Genomic DNA, 17,658 nt, shown 5'->3' on the forward strand with positions numbered 1-17,658 from the left:
TTCTAGTTAGATGAATAAGAGCATACCGGTTCTCATAAATGAATTTATAAATTCTCATTTAATCAGCAACTAAGAGTTAATTTGTTAGTTAATTTTAAAGTGGGTTGGTATGATACTGCTTAATACATTAAAAGCTATATACATTTATTATTGCATTAATAATAATTATAGTCAATAAATTAAGTAGGACTTCATTCATATTATCTGGGGGTGGTAGCTTATAGAATTCAGAGACATGACATATTTTTGGTTTTTAACCGTCAAATAAGTGATGGTACCTGATACCTTTAATCAAGATGTAATGTGAAGTATCTTCAGAGACCACCCTCCTTGACTCTACCTCCTTCAAAAAGCCTCCTTCATCTTCATATTGCCTTTGGATTTGTCCTGAATGTTGCTGATTCATTTCCTTTTGGACATTTTCTATGTGTTGGTTTAGATAGTTTTTTTTAAGCAAGCCTTTGAGCTGGTACTGTGAAAAGTCATTGGACTCCTAAGGCAAAATAAATAAATAAAATTTATCTTATATTAAATACAGATAGTATTCTCATATTTCCATCCTTTTCCCCCAAAGGGGATAAAGAACAAGTGATTTTTTCCATTGGTGGTACTTTCATACTAGAAAAGTAAAATTTGAATAGTAGGAAAAAGCTATAATTGCTTTGTTAAAGGATAATCTTTCAAACAAAAAGAATTGGGCAAAAGAAAGGAAATCATGGATACTGTTTATGATTCCATCATTTACTCAAAAAACATTTACTGAGCATGTGATGCATGCCAGGCACTGTGACATGTTGATTCTGGCTTAACAGACAATCTTTTAGAATGCAAGTAAAGTGCCCAGCACAGTTCCTGGTCCATAAAAGACACACAAGAAATCACTGCAATCACAGTTATTAGTAATACTTAACATTTATAAAGCACTTCCTGAGTAAGACATTCTTCTAAGTGTTTTTAAATATATCATCCCATTTTATTCTCAACCACCGATGAGACAGACGTCATTATCTCCATTCCACAAATGAAGAAACTGAGACTTAAACAGCTTGAGTAACCTCTCTAGAGCTGCATGGCTAGTAAGTGGTAGATCTGGGGTCAAAAGCAAGCTACCAGGGCTTCCCTGGTGGCACAGTGTTTAAGAATCCGCCTGCCAGTGCAGGGGACACAGGTTTGAGCCCTGGTCTGGGAAGATCCCACATGCCGCGGAGCAACTAAGCCTGTGCGTCACAACTACTGAGCCTGTGCTCTAGAGCCCGTGAGCCACAACTACTAAGCCCACGGTCCACAACTACTGAAGCCCGCGTGCCTAGAGCCCGTGTTCCACAACAAGAGAAGCCACCGCAATGAGAAGCGTGCGCACCACAACGAAGAGTAGCCCCTGCTCGCCTCAACTAGAGAAAGCTCGCATGCAGCAACGAAGACCCAGCGCAGCCAAAAACAAATAAATAAAATAATAAATTTATTTTAAAAAAACCAAAAAAGCAGGTTGCCAAGCCTTATACTAAATTGCTCCTATTACTATTAAGATTATTACTCTTATTACTTACCAATACTACTATTACCAATTTTGCATTTGCCCAATGTTCAGACAATGCAAAGGTCCAGTCTGTATGACTTAGAACTTCCCTTAGCTACCAGAAGGACGGATCCAACGAGCTGTGCACCATCCTACCCTGGCCTACCCATCCCAGAGGCTCTGTGGTGGCAGAAAGAGAAAAAATGGAGCAAACCATCAGGACTGCCTCTCTTTCTCCCATCCTTCCCACTGTTGTTTACATAATCCAAATTCTATTTCCTCAAAGACCAGCCAGAGATCCATTTACACTCAAGAAACAAAATGCTGGATGGATAGTCTGAACCTGGATGTTTCCCCTGAAACAAAAATAAATTTACTTCTGTCCTTTGAATATCATTTCTGTACATCTTAGCATTTTCCTATGTTCACGTTCTTTGTGGAAAAGCAGATAGGAGTGATGGGAAAAGAAACAGCTCCTGCCTTTTTCATATTTTTGGTATCAAAATATGTTAATATTCTACAATGTATATTATGGGTTAAAATAACTTTTATGAACTAACCTAAGAATTGAACCACTAAGCGTACACTAGGCACTTACTATGTGAAAGATACTGAGCTGAGTGTTAAAAATACAGAGGTGAGCAAGGTAGGCACATTTGGGTGCTAAAAATCTAAAGAGACACTACAGGGTGCTGTGAGAGCACAGAGCAGGAGACAAGACCTGGTCTTGGTGGAAAGTCAAGAAAAGCTTCCCTGAGTAAGTATTTATAAGTTCAAACTTATAAATGCATGTTTCATAGTATCTCGGAGATACACAAATGACATTTACTGTAAACGTATATTGTATAAGTAATGCTTATCAATTTTCTTTTTCTAATGAAAAATTTTGCTGATATTCTTAATTCTAAGCATTAATGCGCGGTTGTATAGTTTACCTCCGGCATTGCTTCAAATAATGTTCTTCTTCGCTTGGTAAATTCTTTCATATCAGTCAAGATTTCATGCTTTATTTCAGGGGGCAGGCTGCTAAAGTCTTCAGACTCAATATCTACTGCATGAGGATTCTGAAATAACTCCTCCTGTAAAGAGTAAAACGTAACACCATGAAATTTACACTTTATACACTTAATTCTATTCACCATGACAGATATTTTTCGGTGCTTGTATCATAAACAGAGTCCTGCATATTCTACAATAGGCTAAACACAGTTGTACATTATCTGCAATAGGCATCAAAGTGAATAGGCAGATTAGGGAATGTATCCATTTACTCATTCATTCATTCAAAAGAAAAAAAATACTTGGCAGGCACTGTTCTAGGTGCTAAGGAACTACAGAGATCATGTCAGCTAAGGTCCCTACTCTTAGGAGCAGAAGAAGACACATGATAAAAAAATAAATGAACAAGATAACAATGAGAAAACAATGCAGGTTAATCTGATAGGAGAGTTAATTAGAAGAACAGAAAGAGAAAAAACATTATCTGATAGAGAGGACCCCACTAGGAATAATGACCTGCAAGCAGGGACACAAAAGACACCCAAAAACCTGCTCTGGGACAGAGCATCTCAGGCTGAGGGAACAGCAAGTGCAAAGACCCTGAGGCAGAGATAAGCCTTATGAATCTAAACAATATTTACAGTCCCCTTGGTTAGATAAGTTCTGTCTTGCTCTTAACCTAAAATCAAAAGTAGTTATTAGTAAAGATAAAATAATACAATTTGCTCTCTTGTATGTATGCATGTTGTGTGTGTGTAAACCAGCAAGCACTTAGGACAGGCCAGTCATTTCGCTCAGAGCTTCCCATGTTTTCCCTCAGGAATGCTCCCATCGTCCCTACGAGGAAAGCATCAATATTATTGTTTAAAAAAAAAAAAGGAAATAAAGCCTTGGAGAAGTTGATTTGTCTAAGATCTCACAGCTAGTGAGCTGTAGAGCCTGGACTTAACTGCAAGTATTTCTGCCCACAGGGTCCACGGTCTTCATCAAGACTGTGCTCACTTGCTGCATTAATAATGCAGGACCTTCACAAGCTGAAGAATCTTGCAGTTTCAGCTCTAAAGTCTTCTACCAGACATACCAGAATAACATGAACATACAAGAAACGGTGAGTTTGGGAATCAAAGAATGTTACCTGCTCTTCTGAGAAATGTGGAAAAAATTTCAAAAACTGGTATATGCAGCACAACCTCAACTTGTAAGCAAGTTGTGCATTAAAATATGCGTGGTGGTGGCTCTGCAACCTGTGCACGGTTCTCTGACCCTCTTCTCGCCTAGCTCCCCTCCCATTAAGTGGGGGCTGGCCCTAACCAGCTGCCAGTGAACAGAGCGCCATGGAAGGAAGGCTGTGCACCTCCCACAGCTGGCCAGAAAGGGCAGCGCGGGCTCTGCTGGCACTGCCTCTTGGGCTCCTGCCCCGGAACACAGCGGCAAGCTGTGCCAGAGCTCAGGCCACATGGAGAGGCCACAGGCAGGGGTTCTGGCTGACAGGTAATGACAGTTGCCAGGCACGCAGGGGAGGAGGTCTTTGAGGGGCTCCAGCCCCAGCTACCGTCTGACTGCACCTACACGGGAGATGCTGAGAGGGAACTGCCTCGCTGAGCTCATCAAGCCCCAGAACAGAGAAGATGATGATGATAAAAGACTGTTTTCACAGCACTAAGTTACGCAGCAATAGGTCACCACGACCTGTGCATGAGCATACATCTTCATAAATATATACATACACACATACCCTTGATACACATACACATACCCACCCTCCCACCCCCCCCCCCCACACACACATACACACACACACACACACACACACAGGTATTCAACTACACGGGGGCGGGAGGGGTACTAATATACAGCAAAATGTTACTAGAAGTTATTCATAGGTGATAGGCTTCCCGTATTTTTATACAAGCATTTATTGTTATTTCTATTTATTTATTGGTTGGTTGTAAAAGAAAGATGGCTTATTGTGGATATCTAGATAGGCATAATTCCATACATATGTTTATGAGTCTGTGTATATTTTGTATGTATGTACATTCACATGCACACATATATACACACAGTAAAGAAGGTTTTTGTATTTTTTACCAAGAACATTCATAAATCCATACTACCTCATTAAAATTATTCATTTGCATGTTATTCATCTCAAATAGAATAAATCCTGAATTCAAAAATTATTTAAATACCTGTAGTGCTTGTTTTTGATTCATTCTCTCTTGCCATTCTTTTTCATCCTCCTCTTCTGAACTGAAAGTCAAACACACGTTTATAATATCTATGATTTAGTGACTACTTACAAAAATATTTCTTCAGTGCAACGTGCTGCTAGTTACGGGAGCTGCAACAGTAAGACGGCCTCAGTCTCACAGTGTGATGGGGACACCTGTAAGCGAGCGATCGTAACATGACCTAATATCTCCCATCACCAGGGCAGAGCAGGTTGCCGAAGCTGCAATTAGGGGTCACTTCACCCCAGGAGCTTTGTGAAATCTCCTGCAGTTACACTGCCTGATTAAGGGGTTGAGGTTTTATCCTAGAGAAGGAAGAATCTAGGAAGTGCTTTAAGCGAGGAAATGACAACATCAGATTTGGGCTTAGCAGGTTCTACACTACCAGCCAGACACTGGGCTTGGCAGGGGGGGGTTCCCTCAGAAGGGTACGATCAGAGATGGAGACACAGACAGAAGTGTGGAAGCCAGGACGGTAACCTCGAGACACGATGATGGCCGCGGCGGTAACTCACAAGCTGTGTGGCCTCACAGGAGCCCCGGGAAAGGAGTGGGGGAAGGACAAGCTGCCCCTCCACCTGCACGTCAACCAAAGAAGCCGCTGAGGACTAACATCCAGCCGGAGGGAAGAGTGCACAGGGGTGCCCGAGGAAGAGTGGCCAGAGAGGGTCCCAGACATCAGGCTGAGAAATGCAAAGCAGCCACTGGATTTAGCAGGGAAGACGTAGTGTGCAGACTTTAGTGATGGCGTGAGAGAGAAAACACCCGGCTGAGAAGCAGGTAGAGACAGCTGGCGTCAGTGAAGTGTAAGAAAAACCAGAATCCACGTCTCCACGAATTCTAAATGAACAGTGCTAGCACAGGCTCCAGAGAATGAAAAAAGAAAACTGCCACAAACCACCAAAACACAAAGGTAGTAAATAAAAAGTTTGGTCTTAAAAAATATTCTAAAAGGTGTCGAGAATGCGTATTTCAGATGCATTAATTCCCACATGCCTTATTATGTAGATAAAATAGAAAGGTTTAAATCTGTCTGAATACAGCAATAACATTTTTAAGTAGTTAAAACATTTACCTATCTTTCTCTGCCTCTTGTAAAGGTGGCAAAACATAGATGTCATCTTCTCTTTGAACTTGAGTAAGACTGGGAAGTGCTTCCTCCCTGAAAAGTACACAGAGACTTCAACAGAGATCACAGGAAACAGTATTCTGAGAGTCAATAATACTCCCCAGTGATCACACAAACGCTGACGAGGAGGTGAAAAGGGGAAACCCAGGGGCGATGGGTTCGGCCCCTGCTAGCCTGGCTGCCGGGCTGCTGGACAAGAGAGCAGCCTCCAGAAAGAGGGGACCTGGTCTCGGCGTGAAGGAAAGTGTTCTGAGAGTAAAATGTGCAAAAGCAACGCGGCAGCTTTCCTTTCTCGTGATCAGAGCTGATTCTCACAGAACAGAGAGTTTTCACAACTTCAGCTAGGTCAAATGGACACCCCATTTATTCCTCTCATTAGGGAAAGGCAGCCACAAGAATCTGATGCAAGTATTTTAAATTAATCTTTAAAATTAATGTAATTCCCCTCTTGCCTTTTGCTTCTTAAGGCAGTTTTGATAACTTGTCTTTTCAAAAATGTTTTCAAAAGCTTCTCGGTAGTTTTTTTGGAGTCATTGGTTGCCAAGTCCTTTCTCTGCCTTCTTTTAGCCTGTGAAAAGAAAGGATACAGGATTTTATTTCAAGGTATTAGTATATCAAAAACACTTCTGTGGGTTTTTTCCCTAGAGAATTTGGTTTGTCTGAGTTTTCGGACTATGGTTGTTTTGGTATCTTCTCCTAATTACCGTATGAGTGAATACCTTCAGGTTTTTGCTGTGGAAAGGACACCCAGAGTTTCCAACTAACGAGTACTTAATGGGCTGGCTATCACACAATATATTTGGGAAGCTATTAATTTACTTTCAATTTCTTTTAAACATCCTTTATTGTCCTTAAGTAGCCTAAAACTTGATATACAAGTAAGTAAATGCTTCCCTAAAGGGATTATTATATTAATTAATTTCTTCTTTAAAATGCCACTGTTAAGCCAAAACCAATTCCTGATATTAGTTTTTATAAAAATACATTACTGGTATGTAACTCTGTCCTTCCACATCCAAGATTATGTCATAAGAAATCCTAAAATGTATAGAAATATCTTGTAAGAAATGTCCAAAACAGGGAAAAATGGAATAGTCTCGGTGCTTACAGTTTAATACAAGGCAGAAATATCAAAACATTCTTTCCATTTCCTCTTTTTTAACTGAGATAAATTGCCATATAACGTTGTGTAAGTTTAACTGTAGAACACCTAAGACGACACTCTATTGTCTTAGGGGAAAACTCTCTATTGTAACTTTAGTAGTTTTATTAAAAGTTAAATATTATTGCACCTGTGATATACTTTCAGAAACAAACCTCTTTTAAAAGAAAAGTGTTTGTTCAAGATAAATTTTTAAAAGTTGAATTAAACTAGATATATGTCGAAGTTAAGTCTTGATTTCCAAAATTCTAAGGAGAAAATTTAAATTTTATGTGAACTTTTCCTTCTTTCTAAGAATGCATAAAGAAAAAAATAGATGACTCTTACCAGAGTCTGTTTCTTCAATAGTGGAGCATCCCCATCAAACACAAAAATAGGACGAATTCGAAAAAATAAGAGTTTGCAGAGCCGATGGAACAAAGTAAGAAGATGAGCATTTTCTATTGAGTTCCCATGGCGATCCCGAACTCCTTTAAGTGCTTGGTTTAACCAAATGCTAATATCTAGGATTGTTAATGGAAAACACTTTGCAATTTCTTCCCTCACCCTCACAATTTCAAATTCCTAATGTCTGATATCATCCAAAGATTAAAACTGAGCACCCATCACAACTTACTTGAAACTGAAAAATGGTTAGCCCTGATGGAATCTACCTAAAATCAGTTAACTGTATTTGGGACCTGTTATCACTATTTACATTCTGAATTTTTAAATCTTACATAGACATATGTCTCCTTTAAAAAGTCTAATCGCAAAGAAGTGCTTCTTTAAAAAAAAAAAACTAATGATCTGTATGGAATTTTAGTAAATTAACACAACTTTTTTGGAGAACAATTTGGCAATTCATAGCAAAAAACTTTAAAACTTGCATTCTATTTTATGTAAGAATTCCACTTCCAGACATTTATCCTCAAGAAATCATCATAGACTTACAATAAGAGTTACTTATAAGACGGCTTGTTTATAATAATGAAAATACTAAGAATAAAAGTTTCCCAACAGGTCTTTTTTTAAATTAGATTATGATATAGTGATTTGCTGGAATCCAAGGGTCTCTTAAAAATGGAAGTCGCAGAAGCACATGAGGCAGAGAGTCACAAAATATTATTAAAGGAAGTAAAACGGTTACAAAAGTATGGAAAATATAATTCCATTCTGTAACATATGCAATATGCTAAATATTAAAAAAAAGACTCGAAGTTCAGACATCAAAATATTAAGAGTAGTTGTCTTCTGCTGTGATTACCTAATTTTTCCTTCTTGGAGTCTTATTTTTAAACTTTACTAAAGAATGCTTTTTAACAGATTGTTTTCTATTTGTTCATAAGAGAGGGACACAGCCCTCTGCCCGCTCCCCCGACCCACCATTAAAGTGCTGACTTCGGCAGTGATGGCCTGCAGGCCCTCCCCTTTCCTCCTGTCTGCACTGGCTACCCAGGTGACGTCCGCCCCCCATACCACAGCCCATAAAGCACCGAGCTCCACACACGCGCGTCTGCCCCAGAGCGCTCTCCCAACCCCAGGTCCGATGGCCTCGTTGACATCTCTACCTGATGCCTCAGCCGCTTCAGACTTACCACGATCAAAACTGCACTCCGTGCCTTCTCAGCAGGCTACTCACGCCCCCATTTCAGTGGATGTCACTCCCATCCACCCAAGCCAGAACCCTGAGCGCCATCCCACGTACGCCTCCACCCAGCCATTGCCAGGTCCTATCAGTTCTACCTTTTTATCTATCTTGAAACTGTTATGTTAGATTTCACCGACAGACCTGTAGTGAAAACTACAGTGGAAAGCTCCCACTGCCTTTAGAATAATATCCAAAAGTCCTTCCCACGGCCTACGAATCCTGAATGATCTGTCCTCTGTTCACCTCTCCTGGCTCATGTCGAGCCACTGGGCTTCTCTCAAACCCTGGAAGTCACTAAGCTCCTTTCTGCCTCCAGGGTCTCCTCCTTGCTCCTTCCTCAGCCTGAAAGAGCCCCTCCCTCTCTGAGCCTAGAGATTCCCTACCCTTAGGTCTCAGTCTAGGGGTCACGCCCTCAGCCGAGATTAAGACCTCCAGTTACACACTCCTATTCAAAAACACCTTGCTTATTTCATGGCAGAAATGTTTCTATGCACTGGGGATACAGTACTGGACAAAACAAAGCGTTTGCCCTAATGGAGTTTACAACCAGTGCAGGGGGAATCCAGACTGTGAGCTCCATGACATGTGTAAACCACAATGCTGGGCACTGCTCTCCCTCTCAGAGCACACAGGAGGCAACAAAGACCTGCTTTCAAATGAGATGAACGGTTAAATATTTAAATGAATGTACATTACCTACTTACTACCATAAAAAATTAGGCCCATCAACAATTAACTTAATAAACATTACATAAAAAATAACTAGTGGAGAGCAAGTTATTACTAGATTCATTCCTATATTTGAGGGTTACTAGGTGCCAGGTATATCCAAGATCCTAGGGATAGAACAGTGAACAATACAGCTATGAAAAAAACAGATAGGGCCCCTACCCCTGAGAAACTTGCATTCTAATGGGGAAAACAATGAAAATCAAGTACAGACGTCTAATACATTAGGTTGCTGGTAAGTGCCAAGAAAGAAATAGAGCAGAGTAAAAGGACAAAAGTGTGATTGGTGGTCAATAGCTCTTTAGTTAGGGAAGTCCTATCGGAAGAAGTAACGGAGGCCTGAACGAACGAAGAGGAACGAGGGAGAAAACAGTGGGGCAGGAGGTTCAGCAAATGCAAACGCCCTGGGACAGAAGCAGGCTTCCGTTTAAGGACAACATGGCAGGTGCACGGCCAGAGGAGCAGTAAGAGGAAGTGATGGGTGTATATAGTCACTGGAAGGTTTCTAGAATGTGACTGAAGGATCACCCCAGTGGACATGTGAGGAATAAACTATAAGGAAGCCAGCTCTAAACTAGTTACAACAGCCCGAGGGAAAGCAGAACGCAGTGGCGAGGATGATGAGAAGTGGTCAGAAAAGGATCCATCCTGGAAGTAGGATCTGGCATTGGCTTAGCTCTGTATTGGGTCAATGGTGTTGTTATTGGGTAAATATTTCTAATTGGCTTGTTTCTGGTTGCTACACCATTGTATCAGATGGAATAAGTTTCTACTTAGCCCATTCCTTTAAATGCTATAATCAATGAGAAAAATATAATTTCAGATCAGTAGCTCTCAACTCTGCTGTCCTTTGGAACCAGATATGAAGCTTTTGAAACACAGATTGCTAAACATAGGTACACCTAAAATTCTAAATCATAGAGATTGAGATCGGACTTTTTTTTTTTTAATTAATCACAGGTAGTGCCAATTCTCAGCCAGGTTGAGCGTTCCAGCTTAAAATTCTCTTTTTTTTTTTTACACTCTTTGACATAAACCACAGCAAGATCTTTTTTGACCCACCTCCTAGAGTAATGGAAATAAAAACAAATATAAACAAATGGGACTTAAAAGATTTGCACAGCAAAGGAAACCATAAACAAGACAAAAAGAAAACCCTCAGAATAGGAGAAAATATTTGCAAATGGAACAACAAAGGATTAATCTCCAAAATATACAAACAGCTCATGGAGCTCAATATCAAAGAAACAAACAATCCAGTTAAAAAATGGGCAGAAGACCTAAATAGACATTTCATCAAGGAAGACCTACAGATGGCCAGGAGGCACATGAAAAGATGCTCAACAACACTAATTATTAGAGAAATGAAAATCAAAACTACAATGAGGTATAACCTCACACCGGTCAGAATGGCCATTATCAAAAAATCTACAAACAATAAATGCTGGAGAGGGTGTGGTGAAAAGGGAGCCCTTCTACACTGTTGGTAGAAATGTGCATTGATACAACCACTATGGAAAACAGTATGAAGTTTCCTTCAAAAACTAAAAATAGAACTACTGTATGACCCAGCAATCCCACGACTGGGCATATACCCTGAGAAAACCATAATTCAAGAGGAGTCATGTACCATAATGTTCACTGCAGCTCTATTTACAATAGCCAGGACATGGAAGCAACCTAAGTGTCCATCGACAGATGAATGGATAAAGAAGATGTAGCACATATATACAATGGAATATTACTCAGCCATAAAAAGAAATGAAATAGACTTATTTGTAGTGAGGTGGATGGACCTAAAGTCTGTCATACAGAGTGAAGTAAGTCAGAAAGATAAAAACAAATACCGTATGCTGACATGGAATCTTAAAAAAAAAAAATGGTACTGATGAATCCAGTTTCAGGGCAGGAATAAAGAGGTAGACATAGAAAATGGACTTGAAGACATGGGGTGGGAGGGCGAATTTGGGGCAAAATGAGAATAGCATCGACATATATACACTACCAAATGCAAAACAGTTGGCTGGTGGGAAGCAGCAGCACAGCACAGGGAGATCGGCTCTGTGCTTTGTGATGACCTAGAAGGGTGGGATAGGGAAGGTGGGAGGGAGACGCAAGAGGGAGGGGATACGGGGACATGTGTATGCAAATGGCTGATTTGCTTTGTTGTGCAACAGAAACTAACACGGTATTGTGAAGCAATTATACTCCAATAAAGATATACTATTAAAAAAATTTTTTTTAAATTTTATTTATTTTTGGACGTGCAGTGCAGCGTGTGGGATCTTAGTTCCCCGACCAGGGATTGAACCCTCGCCCTCTGCAGTGAAAGCGCAGAGTCCTAACCACTAGTCCGCCAGGGAATTCCCGCAGCTTGAAATTCTTAAAAAAGAAATATGCAGAATTAGGCAAGCTGAAAATATTTCCATAATTTAATCTGTCTAATTTCAATAAGTTTATAAAAGGCAACATTAAATTTATCCTAGGACTGGAAAAGTTAAATGTGCAGCCAAGCCAAAAACCATTTTATAGATGAGACCCAAAAGACCAGTAACATTTTGAAACAAAAAATAAATTACTTTAGTTCTATTGTTAGGCGATGTAAAATTTAATTAACCCCTATTAGTATGCAAAGCCTAAAGAGACTGTAAGATTTTGTTAATAGAGTTAAATGTATTTTACAAATGTTAAGGTCCATAAGAGACAAAAGTTTAATTATTAATTCTTTATTATTTGACACAAACACTTAGATTGCATAAGTAAACAAGACACTCATCTAGAAATGGTAAAAAGACCAAATTATTTTAGGGATCCAAGAATAAATTATGAAACTCGTATGTCATGAGTAATTTTATTAACAAATAAAACCAAAAAACCTGAATATATTTCAGATATTTGACTTGGAATTCCCATGAAAATGAAACAAAGCAAAATCAATTAGAGAACAGCAACCAACTAGTCTCCTTTTACATATACGTATATATGCATATATATACATATATATGAAGTTACCATTATAACTACATTACCTTTGACAGTCTTCTTTTAATAATTCATTCTTTCAGAAAAGCCTAATAGCCCCATGAATATGACTTCATGTCCCAAAAAAGTTTCTGAGTCATCTGAAAATAGATGATCTAAATTAAATTCTTTACATTTATTTTGGACAACTTTCTAAAAAATCAGAATGCTGAACTTCACATCACATCTCAATTGTTTTACAAATTATTAATTCTTCATACGGGCTGCAACGTAAACTGATCTAAATCTTTGCTGAAGTCTTAAGTGTTCCTGACACTGAAAAATGCTTTCATTCACATGTACAACATATATTGATAGTTCTATGAAGAAAATCTTCAGAAAGCAGTAATTTGAGAAACCACTAGAGGGCAGCAATAGCACGTGTGCTTTAAAAAAACTTTCCCACAAGCTACCCGGCATAAAACTTTTAAGCCACAATTCATTACGGATGTATTTCAAGATGACTCACATTGCAAAAAAACACAATCATCATCATCATGTTACTTTATTTAAAAAATTATCAATGCTCCATTATGTATAAGTTGTCTCTATACGAAAGGCAATGGCTCCTTTCACTGAATCCCCACATCCTCTGACAGTGCATTTACCACGGGACAGCAATTATTACATGACTGTCTCCTCCACTCCGAGTGGAGATCCTAGGCTCATAGGTTCCCACTTAGGGAACTGGTGTAAGGTACCACCAGCTTCTGGAACACAACAGACACTCAGAAAAAGAAAGAAAAGAAAAAGAAAATGAAGACTGCTTAATGAATAAAAAGATCAAAATGTCAGAAACAGCCTTCACATGTTTTGGTAATGAAGAAAAACATTAAACTCCAAAGGCACAAACAAAACCAGCCAAACATGCACACAATCAACAGTCCTTAAAATGTCCATCATAGAGGCTGGGAAGAAAATAATTCACCGTAGACCTTTTGAAATCTTTTCAGTGTTGTACTATATGAATTTCCTATTCCAAAATACATAACAAAAGATAATAAAAGTTACTTTTTTTAAAAAAAAAAAGGTCAAACACTTGCCCACACTTTTCTTCCTCTAACAAACATAAATAAAGCAAGACTCAGGACAGCAGGCAAAACTACTGGTCCGAAGTCCACTTCGTTCTCTCCATGCTGACCTCCCTGTCGGGATAACAGATTTAGAATTTACCATACTAGCAGCGACAGTCACTATTCTAAGCTTCTTTCATTTAAATAAGCCCTTCATTCCTCACACCAACCCTGTGTGCAAAGACTATTATCACCTCCACTTCCCGGATGAGAGAAGTGATGGATGAAAGAACTGACGCATACACAGGCACAAAGCACCGCCCCTAAGTGATTAAAACAAGACTCCAATCCAAAGCTGTGCGACTGCAAAGCCAGAACTGGGAGATTGGGATTGACATATACACACTACTACATATAAAACAGATAACTAATAAGGACCTACTGTAGAGCACAGGGAACGCTACTCAATACACTGTAATGACCTATACGGGAAAAGAATCTAAAACAGAGTAGATATATGTATGTGTGTATATATATATATATATATATATATATATATATATATATATATATATATATAACTGATTCACTTTACTATACAGCAGAAACTAACACAACATTGTAAATCAACTCTACTCCAATAAAAATTAATTTTAAAAAGAAAAGAAAGGAAACATCCCAAAGAAGACCCTATAGCTACCCGCCTGGGTGAGACCTTCAGCCTAACAACGCCCCTCTGCGCCCCCTGGAGAACCTGAGAGCAAAATCCTGGCACCCATCGTGCATCCCTGGCACCGACACCCGGAAAAGGATACCCACGGCAAGGACCTTCCCCTCCAACGTCTCCGGGTTGACCTGCCGCCCGGAGCACTCCAGCAGCTTCCAGAGCCCCTGGACTCCCATGAACGAGGTGTGCCCTCGGAGCGCGTCTCGCAGGCGGGATCGCGGGAGACCTTTCACTCCAAGTCTTCCACAAAGGGCTGCACCAACGCCCCGGACCCCGAGAAGAACTCCCCAAGCTCCCACCCGAAGAAGACGGAAAACAACGAGGAGCGCACAGCTTTCCAGGGAAAACCGGCCCCGGCGAAAACCGCACTTCCCAGAACCTGACACGGCCTCGCGTTAGAAAGACGGGCCCAGAGAAAGTCGGAGGCACAGAGGAGCAGGTCCTCGTCTCGCCCAGCGCTTTGGCCCAAACTTCTGCACTCCTAACAGATGACCAGGGTGAGGGGACAGCTCAGGCGAGATAAACAGCCAAAAGACGTCCCTCAGGCAACCCCTGTCTCCTCTAGGGGGGCCGTAAACTCACACGAAATGGAGCCGCCCGGTTTCCGTTTAATGCGTCGCGCAGGGCGGAAGTCCCGCCTCCCCACGCTGATGTATATCCGCTGCGCCGTTACACTCCGGAAGTGAGGGGGTGGTTCGGTCTTCGTGTTTGTATCGTGTCGGCGTCCTGCTTCCTCCACACTGGCATCTTGTTGCTGTTAAATGTTGAAACCATCCGCAAGCGTCTGCCTTCAGAGGTTGCGGTTTTCTAGGTGCTTTACCGGTATCAGTTTCTTCCCACTGAGCCGCCACTTGTGAAAACTCTTAATACTAAATATTGTTTTACATGTGAAAGATGGACCCTTTGCTTGGTGTTTGTAATTAGTAAGTATTTATTTGTCCGGTAACTTGTGGTAACACGATTTAAAATCTTAACCCTTGAAATATAGTCTTCTCCGGCCTGTAAAATTTAGGAATCCACGGCATGTAGGTCAGAAGTAACAAGAAACTAATTGCCAGATTAGCACCTGGGTAGACGGTGGCTCGGACCCTCGGGCTGAGATTCACACCCCGACCGAGCTACGTTATGATGTTTATCGTTGTTCAAGTCGCATTTGTTCAGAGTTCGTCTCTTCATCTGTAAACTGAGCGGGCATAAAGCCAATCTTGCAGACGGTTTTAAGCAAGGATCAGAGGTAATGTTTGCAAAGTACTTACCACTCGGAGTTAATAAGTGATAGCCTTATCGTACATATTGGTTCAAATTTGGACTACTGAAACTAGATTCAAAATCAGTGAAAAGATTGATTAGAAATCAGTTTTTAGCAAAGCTATGTTCTTGCCCAAACAGATGGGTTCCCAGTAGCCAAGTTTACTTGACCTAGTCACAACTAATTTTCTGTCAGGGATAATCCTGACAAAGTACTTATTTTCATTTCCTCAGTGTGTAAAGTAATCCCCAGAACTGTTGTTCCAAAATGTATTTTGCCGGAATTAATATAATCGCCTGTTCAATTTTTGTCTCCCCGCCTCCAGTAGTTTACAGTAGACTGTAAACTTATTGAAATCAAGAACTATTTTGTTGACTTACATACCCCATTCCTGATATTTAGCAGGAATCCTATAAATATTGCCTAAATGACCACTTTGCCAGCGTCAAGTCTAAATCTCTGCAGGGCATCTTGCACCCAGTTGAAAGAGAATTTCCTCAAGCCAGGCAGATGTTAGTTCAGATCCCATCTGAGCCATGTCATAACCCTGAGTTATGGGCTGAATTGTGTCCCCTTCCAAAGTTCATATGTTGAAGCCCTAATCCCCAATACCTCAGAATGTAACTGTTTGGAGATAGGGCCGTTTCAAAGTTAAGTTAAAAAGAGGCCATTAGGGTGAGTTAATCAATCTGACTGATGTCCTTATAAGAGGGAATTTGGACACCCAGACACTAAGGATGATTGCACAGAGGAAAAACCATGTGAGGACACAGGGAGAAGGGGGCCAGCTGCAAGCCAAGGAGAATTCAAGAGAAACCAAACCTGTCAACACCTTATCTTGGACTTCTGTCCTCTGGAGCTATGAGAAAATAAATGTGTTGTTTAAACCACCAATCTGGTATTTCGTTATGGCAGCCCTAGCAAACTGAGACATCCTAGGATCCTAGGCAAGTTTCTTCACCATTGAGAATCTGAATAAAATGGAGATGCCACTTCTTTTGTGGTTGCTCTGAGATCAGTGACTTAACATGAAACACCTAGTGGGTAATGGTGCTCAAATTAGTTTGTTGAGTGAACGAGGGGGAAAAACTCTGTGGGTAAAATTGAAATACAGAGTGTGACTGGATTGTAGATCACCTTGCCTGAGCCCCTCCAGTGTCTGGGAGAAGGCAAGTTGGGAAGTATTATAGCTGCTGCACCAGTTTGGCTTGATGATGGGGCTTAGTAGTGGGAAAAGTAACAGTTTCAGGATTTGATCATTTTTTACCACCTGAGAGCTGGGTAAAAACAAATAGCCAATGTGAACATTTCAGTACTACAAGTGCTTGTAAAACCAGAGCAACATTTCTTGAATACAAAATATTTTTTTAAGGAACAGCAACTAAGGAGTGTACATTTGATTTGTAAGAAATTGGTTCCTTTAGATGCTGTTTAAAGGGCTCTCCATCAAGATTCTGACAGGAAAATACACATCGTTTAGGCCAATAATAATAGTAAGCACTTAAAGAGCAATTCCTATCTACAAAGCACTGTTCTAAACACTTTACATGTATTAACTTAGTTATTCTTCAAAACAATTCATAAAATAGATACTATTATCCCCCTTTTACCAATGAGGAAATATGCACAGGAAAAATAATCTCAACTCGCCCAAGGTGATACAGCTAGTTAGTGGAGAGCCGGTAATATGAACTTTTGTTGCTTCTATGGAGACTTCTAAGAAAAATTGACCAAGAAATTAAATATGACAGGAATGTTACTAATCTTGAAAGAGAAAGGTGCAGTCACTTGCTTACACATTCTGGAAAAGCAGTCCCTGTAAGTCTCGGTGTGCTCTTGATAACTGCCAAACTTGTAAGCCAAGTTATTAAGTGATTGGATATATTAAGACATTTATAAAAGTTGACTATGCCAATAAGCAATACGTATAAACTCATCCTCTTTTCCTAGATGTCACTATATTCTCTATTTTATGTTGCATTCATCTCCTTTCTTTACCAATCTCTTCTCTGAAATATTTGGCTGAACTATATGCAATTGCTGATATTCAACCATATCTGACCTACAAAAATTACAGTTTAATTTGGTTCAAGCTAAAGAATTAAGTTTTCTATTTCCTCTTATAAAGTCTTAACAAAAATCTAAAATTATAGATATATGCATATTGTCTCACTGATTATAAAAGTCAGATAGAAGATGTTTCTTATACTACTTACACAGAATTGACAAATTGTCATGTACTTCAAACA

At 40.0% G+C, this 17,658-nt stretch overlaps 1 protein-coding gene across 4 annotated transcripts in view; it reads right to left on the reverse strand.

Annotated features, from left to right (window-relative positions):
- The window catches only part of ERCC5 (ERCC excision repair 5, endonuclease), a 28,726-nt gene extending 13,855 nt beyond the window's left edge, over window positions 1–14,871 (reverse strand). For 2 of the 4 annotated variants that reach the window (XM_029210096.1, XM_029210097.1), the window contains exons 1-7: window positions 14,249–14,732; window positions 7,368–7,543; window positions 6,331–6,446; window positions 5,825–5,911; window positions 4,708–4,768; window positions 2,452–2,595; window positions 286–493 (exon numbers count right to left, since the gene is read on the reverse strand). In XM_029210096.1, coding sequence (XP_029065929.1) covers window positions 286–493; window positions 2,452–2,595; window positions 4,708–4,768; window positions 5,825–5,911; window positions 6,331–6,446; window positions 7,368–7,543; window positions 14,249–14,336 — 880 coding nt within the window. In that variant the 5' untranslated portion in view covers window positions 14,337–14,732. The other 2 variants (XM_029210098.1, XM_029210099.1) reach the window with 2 other exon arrangements.
- Between the last annotated feature and the right edge of the window lie 2,787 nt (window positions 14,872–17,658).

This window comes from Monodon monoceros, unplaced genomic scaffold (assembly GCF_005190385.1).
Source record: "Monodon monoceros isolate NGI ecotype Baffin Bay Population unplaced genomic scaffold, NGI_Narwhal_1 Super_Scaffold_8, whole genome shotgun sequence".
Classification (NCBI taxonomy): domain Eukaryota; kingdom Metazoa; phylum Chordata; class Mammalia; order Artiodactyla; family Monodontidae; genus Monodon; species Monodon monoceros.